This window comes from Engraulis encrasicolus, chromosome 6 (genome assembly GCF_034702125.1).
Source record: "Engraulis encrasicolus isolate BLACKSEA-1 chromosome 6, IST_EnEncr_1.0, whole genome shotgun sequence".
Taxonomy (NCBI): Eukaryota; Metazoa; Chordata; class Actinopteri; order Clupeiformes; family Engraulidae; genus Engraulis; species Engraulis encrasicolus.
The window spans coordinates 53,045,180-53,056,306 of NC_085862.1; the positions used below are offsets into that span (position 1 = coordinate 53,045,180).

General features: G+C 43.6%; 1 protein-coding gene across 1 annotated transcript in view; it reads left to right on the top strand.

Annotated features, from left to right (window-relative positions):
* The window catches only part of LOC134451455 (uncharacterized), a 28,412-nt gene extending 17,665 nt beyond the window's left edge, over positions 1 to 10,747 (top strand). Inside the window, exons 10-12 of the mRNA XM_063201937.1 lie at positions 6,610 to 6,740; positions 8,509 to 8,613; positions 9,852 to 10,747. Of these exons, the coding sequence (XP_063058007.1) occupies positions 6,610 to 6,740; positions 8,509 to 8,586 (209 nt within the window). The 3' untranslated portion in view covers positions 8,587 to 8,613; positions 9,852 to 10,747. The remainder of the gene's footprint in view (positions 1 to 6,609; positions 6,741 to 8,508; positions 8,614 to 9,851) is intronic.
* The last annotated feature ends 380 nt before the right edge of the window (positions 10,748 to 11,127 follow it).

Here is an 11,127-nt window from a genome sequence, read left to right on the forward strand (position 1 = left end):
CCACAAAACTTCCCCTTATTTATTCCATATCGACTGGGTTAAATTCGGAGTTGTCTGCTTAGCTAATTGCCAAGGGCAGGTTTTTAAATATTTTCCTTCACCAAGTTTTGTACTGGTGAGTGAAGCCTTAACTGACCCCATTAGAATGTCAACAAGCAGTGTCACAAGGGGACCTGGTCCCGTTACTGAGGAAGAGGTTGTTTGTTTACAGAATTGGAGAGATGACTTCTGCCCCTTTGCCACAACATGAGAGATATCGGACAGTTAGAAATAAGATAGTTGTGTAAGCTAGAGATAAGAGTTGGAGAACATGAGAGATAACCCCTTACAGATGCAGTAACTGCAGAGATAACCCTGGTGAGTTGTTTAACTCAATTGAGGACATCTTGAAGCTTCTGTGTGGCGGCTAAAATCCAATGCTGCCGCCGAGAGGTTGGTTGGGAGGTTTAAAAGCTGACGCGCAAACACTTGTCTTCGTTAGTTGTCCTTTATTCGATGTCAAAGTTGAAATACAAAAGTTAAAACGCATATCTAAAACCGCCACCATGCAGTGTGCTACTGGTGAGTCAGTTAAAGTGCCAAAGTGCGTTTAAAAGACCAAATGTTTCTTAGCGTGCGGTCAACAAAAATTGTGCTCTCCCATGCCTACCCCTCTCCCTACCAGTGAGCAGGTGCACAGGTGCCTAAATACCACACTAATTGATACCCTGCACTCACGTGACACCCCGCGGTGATCGGCAAATTAAAAGCCATGACTACAACACATAAAGACAAGGCATATGGCCGCTACATTCTGTGTGTCTCCTGCATTTGAGAAGCGGACGGCTGTAAGTTATTGAAAAAACCCTTCAACTCACTAGACATTCTTTGATTTATGATCAGAGCAAATGACAGGGTGAAACCTCAAATGTTTATTGGCTAAGATATCTAATTGACAGGCAATAATTTACAACAGAACTGATGTTGTCTTTGCCATTATGACTGTCTGTATGTGCAGGGCTGGCGCTAGGTGTAGGCTGATTAGGCAGTCGCCTAGGGCACCAAATGTTTTGGGGGCACCAAAGTAATGCCCAATATTCCTACTCACAATACAGTTAGATACAACATCAAGCAAAATAAAACCTTAAACCTTGAAGCAATACAAATGATCAGTCTTGGGCACCCACATGTATCATAGTTAAACCTGTACTATATGTAGGCCTACTTATGACAATTTCTGAACAAACAAAAAGCCAAGTTTATACTTTGGGGATGTTCGCCTAGGGCACCACACTAAGTAGAACAGGCCCTGTGTATGTGCAGTGGAAAAAGTCACACTTTACACCTCTATTCTGTCGGAGGCATGGTGCAAACAAGATTAAGCTTACTTAAAGGAAATAAGAAATGTCTGCAACACGGTTCTATACTAAATATTTAATGGCACAACCTATGCTCAGTCCTTGATCAAGTACTCTTATTTCCTTTAAGAACATTTTACTACGCTCATAGATATGCTTTACATGCCATTTGACTAATCTGGAACTGATTGTTCAAACCCATAATTGCATAATTGGGCAATCTGCATTTAAAAAGGGCCGTAAGGCACACTAGCAGACTGTATTTGTGGCTGTTGGCTTGGTGTTTTCACAGAGCCAGACAGCAGATTTATTGTAGGTCTGGCCTTTTTTCTCTGTACTGTCTCATTTAAAACTCTTGCTCTGGTGTGGCCTGCATGTTTTATGAGGTGTAGGCTGAGAAGTGCAGCACTGAGTTTAAAAAAAAGAATCAACAACCCACACAGCTAAAGCTCCAGGGGCCCTACTAAACTAAATCAGAGCTGGCTAATTACTCAATTTAATCACAACAACCCTCCTTAACCATGCTTACATAATTGCAACAAGGCGTCCAATCATTAATTAGCATTTGTTAAAAGAGAAACTCGAGTTAGCAAGCATGTGTATGTGTGGGCGGCACAGTGTGTGTGTGTGTGTGTGTGTGTGTGTGTGTGTGTGTGTGTGTGTGTGTGTGTGTGTGTGTGTGTGTGTGTGTGTGTGTGTGTGTGTGTGTGTGTGTGTGTGTGTGTGTGTGTGTGTGTGTGTGTGTGTGTGTGTGTGTGTGTGTCATGCTTGAGTTTGTGTGTGTATATTTGTGCTTGTACGCCTGCCTCCTAAAAGTGCACTGTGTAGGTTGGTGGCCAGAGTAGGTATTGCAACTCTGCTGTTAATTGAAACTGTGCTGCCTATTGCCAACTCTGATCTTTTCATGAATATTTACTAAGTAATAAACAAATATTTAGCAGTATGACGAAAGTACAGTACATTTTGCAACTACAAATGTCTTCTGGAAATTCAAATGGCGGGCTTGGCGAAGATCTCACTTTTCATGTATGAAAAGTGTTATTTTTCCAGTCATAATGAATGCTTAGTATTTGATGATGGTGTTAAGTATTCGTAAAAAAGGTAACATTTGTGAATGGGCAGCATTCTGGAAATAAACTACGAAAAATATTACACAGTGCAACTTTAAACACAACACTGTTACCTTGGGTGGTTTACAGACAACCAAAGAAGAGGATAGGGTGGCATGCTTGAAGACTACTCTATAAAATGTACTGCTTGCTGATAATGTATGTCTTGGAATGATATCCAACCTGTTCTATGGGTGAAGAGTCGATGGGTTTGTCTTTGTGTGCATGTTCTTGTTCTGTCACCTATGTCCACACAGGTGAAAAAACACAGGTGTGTTGACGAGCCATTTTTCAGAGGGGCATGTGCAAACAAGTCACAAGGTTCTCTGGAATGAAGCTGGGCAACATTAATGCCAATATACTGTACCTCACCTGGAAAACTAATATGTGGCAAGCAATAGGTCAACATAGATTCTTTGCTGCATGTTGTTGTCTTTTTACTTGCTTGTTGCTTTCATTATTAACATTTTGTAAATGCAATACAATGCGTCCAGTCAGCAAATCCAGTAATCACAAGGGGTGATGAGGAGAGTGTTATAGCATACAGTGGGATACCGGGATATACTGGTATGCCCTACTCCCATGTTCCTTATCATTCTCAGCAAGCTCTGTGCTTCCTTTAGTTTGGGCAGTCATGTTTAAGCAGTTAGGGTGTCAGACTTGTCGCCCGAAGGTTGCCGGCTCGACTGCCGACACGCCAGGTTGCTTGTGGGGGGAGTAATTGACCAGTGGTCTCCCCTATTCTTCTCCATGACTGAGCTACCCTGAGCGTGGTACCATCCAGTGAGGTGCGGTCAACTTTATGGCTGGTGAGGCAAATATATAATACTACAGCTACAGTATAAGTACATTTTAGTAAATTTACCAAATAGGCCTACCGATAAGTTTCATATGTCATAGCTTTCTTAACATAAGGCAGGCCTACAAAATAAAACATGCTGCATTTCCGTAGAGAAAATGCTATTAGATCTCTCCCTCTCTCTCTCACACACACACACACACACACACACACACACACACACACACACACACACACACACACACACACACACACACACACACACACCACACACACACACACACACACACACACACACACACACACACAGGATTCAAACAGTGGTCTCACATAAACCACACAGCAGTAATGTGGACAAACAGCAGCATCACGGCTGAGAGAGCTGGAGAGCAGAGCAGAGGAGAGGAGAGGGGAGGAGGAGAGGGGAGGAGAGGAGAGGAGAAGAGAGGGGAGGAGAGGAGAGGAGAGGAGAGGAGAAGAGAAGAGAGAGGGATGAGGAGAGGAGAGGAGAGGAGAAGAAAGGAGAGGATAGGAGAGGAGAAGAGAGAGAGAGAGAGAGAGAGAGAAGAGAGAAGAGGAGAGGAGAAGAGAGAAGAGGAGAGGAGATGGGAAAAGAGAGGAGAGGAGAGGAGAGGAGATGGGAAAAGAGAGGAGAGGAGAGGAGAGGAGAGGAGAGGAGAGGAGAGGAGAGGAGGAGGGGAGAGTAGTGAAGAGTGTACGCTCCTTCACAGCCCACTGCTCTCACACACACAGGATTCAAACAGTGGTCTCACATAAACCACATCACGGCGGATGCTCAATGGAAGACACACACACACACACACACACAGGATTCAAAACATGGTGTCATATAGACCGCTGAGCACCACGGCGAACAAACTGGTGTGATAGCGTTTGTGAGAAGCACCGGATTCTCGTGCAAATGTAGGCCTACATCTACTTGTACGAGGCTACGGCAAACGATTTGGGACAAAGGTGTGGCAGGAAGCGAATGTCAACATTTAAACATAGATTACTACACAAGCTTCGATATGGTCACCAAATATTTTGGGACTGTCCTTTATGTTATGCCTACACTTTGGAATTAGATCAGAGTCTTGTAGTTACACGGGTATATTTGATTTACCTCAACGGCACCCTGTAGCCTACTCAACTTTACAAACAGTTACAGGGCACATGAGAATCCTGTTCAGATCACAAAAGCTACCACCACACCAGAGAGAATCACGGCGGATTCTCTCTCTCCCCACGGGTCTCACAAACACAGGCTTCACACACATAGGAAACACTGATCTTACCTTTATCTCGTACATCAGGTCCATGCGCCGCTCTTTTTCTTCACTTTGGCGTTGCGCATGCTAACGTTGCTTTAGCCGGTGCTGTCCATCCAAAGCCACATCTATTCGAGACGCCCCAAACGTCCAAAGCAATTTGGCATTGAATATGAATATGAGTAGCCGCGAGGATTTGTGTTTCGTGAGGCTCCTTAGTCCTTAGTAAATTGTTAAGTCGTACAATTCCATGACAACACTGACTGGCTGTGAACTTCAGATTCGCTATGACGTAACTGGCCAGCAATACTCTCAATGCCAGAAGGAGTCTGCGGCCAGGCTACTGCTGGCCTCACCACTGTATATTTCAGTGGGCGTTATGCCAAAGCGTTCAGAGTAAAGAAATGATAATCACACGTAGAAAATAGTAGAACATTATCAGGAATTGAGGGCACACCATACATACTTCTATTAAGTGTATAAAAACGTTTAATACAATATTACCAGGTTGCATTCACAGAACGAGCAAAATGGCGCATGCGCTGAAGCTTGTTAACGAGGGATTGCGCAATCCGGGGTGAGGCCAGTTCAGAGTTGCCCCAAATTCACCGTATTCGGAGCAATTTGACATGAAATGGGCAAATATTATGATTTTGGCCACGGAAATGATTGAAAATGAGTGAAACTGTTTAAATACTGCTCAAATGGTAGTTATGGTGCAGATGCTCGAAAACAATAGCTGTTATTGTTACTATTATTCACATTTACTGCAGCTCATCATTCTCAGGTCTGGCTGGTGAGGCCGTGCCTCCCCTGCCGTATTGGAGTGCACGTGCCTGGTACCATCCCGTCGCTCTGCGCCCTTGGGACGCCTTTGCAGGCTGCCCCCTTGCACGAGTGACGACGCATGAATGCAATTTCGTTGTGTGCACTTGTGTGCTGTCTAGTGCTGTGTCACAACGAGTTTCCCAGACGGGCCCTCACTTTGACTTAGACTTTTTCTCTGCCATTTCGAAGAAATTAGTAAGCTATTTAATGCTGATAATGCAGTTGTGCTCAGAAATGCATGAAGTATTTGCCCTATAGCTGACCAGAACCTTTTTTTATTCATGCATTCATTCCACAACCTCTTTTTCTTTTATTTCACACTACACTTAACAGCCTCTTTAATTGTTTGAGTGTTATCGCATATTCAGCAAAAGTCGTCTGTGGAATTATTCTCCTCCCGAGTTCCTTCGAGCGTTCCTCCATCCTTTTTGATGAGTGGCGCTGTGGTCCCTTCTCCATCCCCAGGCCTCGGCTTCAGTGGCTTAATTACACCTCAGCAGAAACCTTCTGCTCTGTGGAGAGACCTACGTAACTGATGTATTCTATGCCCATCCGCTACTGTAGGTCCTCTGTGGTCTTCTATCCCCAGGCTTGAGTTTGAAACGTTAATTGCGCTTAAAATAAAGGAATTTTCATGCCATAACCTACCTGAGGTCCTTTTTCTTGTGAAATAGTCCTCCAGAGGGGTCTCAGTGTTTCTGTCCTAGGGGTTCATTTTCGTATACAGTATGTTCAGTTACATTTCCAGGAAGTCTTAAATTGACCAGATCTCTCCTGTGCCCCCAAAACCAAAGGCCTTCTCCCGTTCCCGTCGCTTTCCCACCGCTGCTCTGTAGAGTAGAGTAGAGCACTTTTGTTAATCCCGATGGAAAATAAGGTGTCTGTCAGTTTACCGGTACATAAATACACAACAACCCAATACACATTATTGCACATTAAACATATAGCACACGCTTGAGTACAATCAGCCTTCCAGCAGTTCACACGCGCACACATGTGTGCAGCTAATATATTTTGAAGTACCGTTAGGCTATATGCGTGTGTAAATGGGTTCTACTTATATTAGCAGTGGCATACATGTGTCCATGCACAGTTTCATTGAGGTCATTATTGTAACCACTATGCAGTACAACACATAACAGTTGCACTGGCCCAATGCTCTTTGCCCATAGCAGCTCAATACGACTGAAACACTGAATATAAGAATATAATCTAGAAGTAATAACTGTTATGTCCTCTTCTCACCCTCACCACCCCTCCTCTAGGGTTCAGCCAGGGGGTGCGGCGTTCAGTTGGGGGTCTGGCCACCATTTTGGGACCACTCTGGGCTGGGGGCCTGACCAACAACCTGTACATCATGCTGGGAGTGATGATGGCTCTGCTGGTCCTGCTGACGGTGAGTTCACCGCTGAGGAGGATGAAGTGTGTGTGTGTGTGTGTGTGTGTGTGTGTGTGTGTGTGTGTGTGTGTGTGTGTGTGTGTGTGTCTGTGTCTGTGTCTGTGTCTGTGTCTGTGTCTGTGCGTGTGCATGTTTGTGTCTGTGTGTTTTATTACTGTATATTAATTGGTCTGTGAAGCACTGACCAATACTGTCTTCAATTGCCCATGCTGTCTAGGGTAGCAAAGGATCAATAGTATATATATCAGCACTTGACAGTGTCTCCAACAGTATTGAATCCTATTATATTGAACGGATGAAAACATTTTAGCGTTGTCACAGCCTGGCTCTAAACGATGACACAGGAGGGACAGACGAGAGGGTAAGGGTTAACATATCTTTTATTTTTTTGCTCGGGACAGAGTTACCAAAAACAGACATTGGCAACTGTTTTGCTGTAGTGGTACACCTCTGACATACACACTTGCACTTCCATAAAAAAGTAATGTGGGGCAGTATTGGCTCAGGTGGTAGAGCAGCCTGTTCGGCAAACAGAGGGCAGGTTTGAGCCCTGTTCTGCCTGACCCTATCAATAGCTGTGTATACATGGACACTTCTGATCCGATTAGAATAGGAATATTTTTTTAATCCGACCAGGAATCCCCTTGTATACGGGCCGATAGGAATAGAATTCTTTAATCGGATCAGAATTGTAATCGGAATAGAAGAGGTGGTGTAGTCCACTTAGATGGTCCATGTATACACTCTATTCCACTTGGTTGTTTGTGAAGCTATCGTGTCACATATTTTAACAAAATTATCCTAACATTTTCACGCCATTCTTGGTCACTGAATTCCTGCAGAACAACTCTCTCCCACTAATCCCGGCTCTGTACTCTCATCCACAGACTTATTTCTTGTTTGTGATATGGTTTAAGTGAACTGATGACAACAGCAAGTTGGAGTGCCGCTGTTTCGCGCGGCTCATAAGCGCAAGATTAAATACAGCAGTTTTGCTTCCTGCTGCACTTTGAGAAAAACTAAAAATATCAATAAAACAACAGATATGTCCATGTCTATCTCTGTTTCAACCATTTAACCAGGCCTGTTACTAACCACGGGTCATGGAAACCGCGTGTGACAGGTATTGGAATGTTCGAGGTCATTTTAATGTATACACTTCATTCCGATCAGACTAATCGGATCAGATCTATTCCGATCGGCGAAACAAGTGCCATATACACAGCTTATGTTTCCTTGGGCAAGATACCTAACCCCAAATTGCTCCTGGTGGGAGGGTGGTACCTAGCCTGGCTCTCGCTAGACCCCTAGTGCTTCGTGCATCTTCGTTACACTTCGTGACAATCCATCTGCGAGAGCCAGGTTAGGTGGTACCCTGCATGGTTGCCAGTGGCCTTGGTGTGTGAATGTAAAGCGCTTTGAGTGTTCGAAGGAGTGGGAAGACAAGACACTATACCAGGGGTCATTATGGCAAGAGTCTGGGAGAATTTCGATATTTCTTAGATGTAATTTCCTGCATTTTAACACCTTTTAACCTCCCGTGTACTGTTTCAACTCAATATGGAACCCGTACTTTTATTTATAAATACAGGACGATTCCATATTTCAAGGGACGGTTCACAACCCTAGATTAGTAAGGGCCATATATAGTTCCCAAAAGAGCGACATGTGGCTCTAGAGCCATAGGTTACTGCCCCCTGCACTATACAAATGCAGTCTATTACCCATATTTACCATGTGATCATGTGTGTGTGTATGTGTGCAGATCATGATGTGTGTGTCGTATGAGAAGCTGGTGGAGCCTCGGGTGGTGGAGCACGCAGACAACTACGAGGAGGACTGAGATGCTGTACTGGGGCTCTTACAGGAAGTGAGTCCCAATATTTCACCAAGGCGCTCTGTATTGACATACATTTGTGGAATGATATTTTGTCTCTGTTTAGGTCAATTCTTTACAAGTGAACAGAGTCTTGGCCGACATATTAAGAAACTGCAGAGTGGAGATGTCTCACAACAAAACACTGTAGTTTGTAAATTCTATCGTATGTGTATGATTAACCCATTGACACTTGCACCTGCAAAAAAGTGTGCTGAATGCCGGAGCCCTTTTTAAGAAAAGCTGCCCTCAGCTAGCATGGGCGAAAAGCCGACTGTTGACTCCGTCAATCAGTCTGGCAAAAGCCAAGAGGCATCCGTCTCCGTGGACGGTGGGAGATGGTCTGATCTTACTCTATCATTTATATTAATTGGAGTTCCAAACTCAAATTAAATACCATATTGTGCTTTATTAGCATGTCTGTTACGTTATAGCGTCGCAAAGGCATACAAATAACAAAACGAAAGTGTAACGGAGCTCGCGGGTGAGTTCTACGTCACCACTCTCAACTGTTTGCTGATTGGCTAAACGCTGAGAGAACCGAGCTCGAGGCTTTTGCCAGACGATGTGTGGAGCCAAAATTTTTGGGTGGTGTACATGGATAGCGTCGCCAGGCTAGCCCTCAGCCTATAAAAGCCTAAATATCTCAGCTTCTGAAGCACATAAAAATATGCATTTCAATGCTAAGGCCCTCATCTTTCATGAGAATGTGTTAATTTATCTCAAACAAACAGAGATTTTTAATAAAGTTGTCTCAAATCTCATGAGCCTGAATGTTTCGTAATGCAGCTCCAGGCGCCAGGGCCAATGTTGCGCAACGCAACATCAGGCATCAATGGGTTAAAAACCAAACAGTTAATACGTTTCTTAAGTATGTAAACTGTGTAAATGTAGCCTGGTGAACCAGCGCCACCCGCTGGACGGCAAAATGTTTTGTCTACGGGTGGGTCTGGCCTCGCATAATGATTCAATGAAGCCAGAATGCCATGAATCTGGCAAACCAATTACAACGCAAAGATGTGTTTTGAATCAAAGCGGGCAGGGTTTTGAGGGAAGGTTGTTCTCATCAACAATCTTCGGATGTATTATGCATCGAGGCCAGACTAAATTAGACATCCACATTTAGTCTGGTTTATCAGGCTAGTGTAAATGCACATTTTCATTGTGGTTATTATTTCAACCACTATACACCAGAGATAAGGAAAAGCTAATTTTTCTACTTTATTTTCCAGGTAGTATGAAGGCTCAAGGAGGCTCTGAAGGCTTTGGACTACATAGAGCTCATGATGCAACTCCATTGGAGTATTGCGGTATGCTGACCCAGGTGGACCTGCAGCCTTGTAACCTGAGCCTCACTGCACCTGCTCAGAAGATTGGGCCTGACAACACGCAACACTGAGAAATCCTGGCCAGTGGCTGGATATGTTTTAATGTTTCCTGTGGAAACAAGACAGGGTTTTGGGTGGGGGAGTCATGTGTAATGTGCCATTTGCAATATAGAAATGACTGCAACTTGTGCAGTCTGTCTGAGCTGGAAAATGGCTGTTTGGGCATCAGTACGTGGCAGTTATTAGCTGGTCATTGAATGTACTGATGTATGGATCTAGGGAAATGCAACAGTTAATGGTCCATGTATTTGAATAGCTGTTTAAAACTCGCAATACCCCTTGTGGACACAGGGGGGTGCTGGTACCCTTTGAAAAAGGCTGTAAGAACCCATGATGACACGTACTACTATGTTGTGATATGCCACATTGCATAAACTCTCACCCTCCCCTGCTTCTCCACTGATGGCACTGAGTGATGTGATCCTGCTGTGGTTTGATACACTGCTTAGTAGTATTTTATATCATAAAGACACAGATGAACACTTTTTTACAAGTTGAATATGCATTTGGAGGTATTCCAAGTGATCATTGAGTTTTTGTTTTATAATTTTTATTACTGGAATAACATTTTTGCTTAGCTGCTTAACCAATGGTGATATATTTTGGAATATTTATTTATTTATGGGCAACTTGGTGAGCACTCGGTCTGCTGCACATGCTGTCGGTGAAACATATATGTTCCAAAGAGCAATACACTGTACAACAAACATATTCTTGTCAAATATAATAAAGGACATATTATACTGTACATAAGTGCCATGCCTCTTCCTTAACATCACTGTCACAAAAGGGACTCTCCCAGTTTCTCAGCAGCTTGTTATAAAATATTAATTTCCGTTGAAACGAATCCTTAGTGAGAAGCATTAAATGTATGCAGCATAAAATATTGACTATTGCTTGTTTATGGATGTTGGTTGTTATTGCTGATGTAGGCATTATAGTTAGGTAGGCAAGAAGTCGGAAGGCTAAATCATTAGATTTCCCTGGGGTGTTTTTGATGGAAATGAGAATTGAGAAGGCTATCCGTCACCTTCCCATTTCCAGAATAAAATGCTACAGCGATATTTGGCACCTGTTAAAGGCTGTTAGAGGACTATTTCATGCACAGTATTTAAAAAAG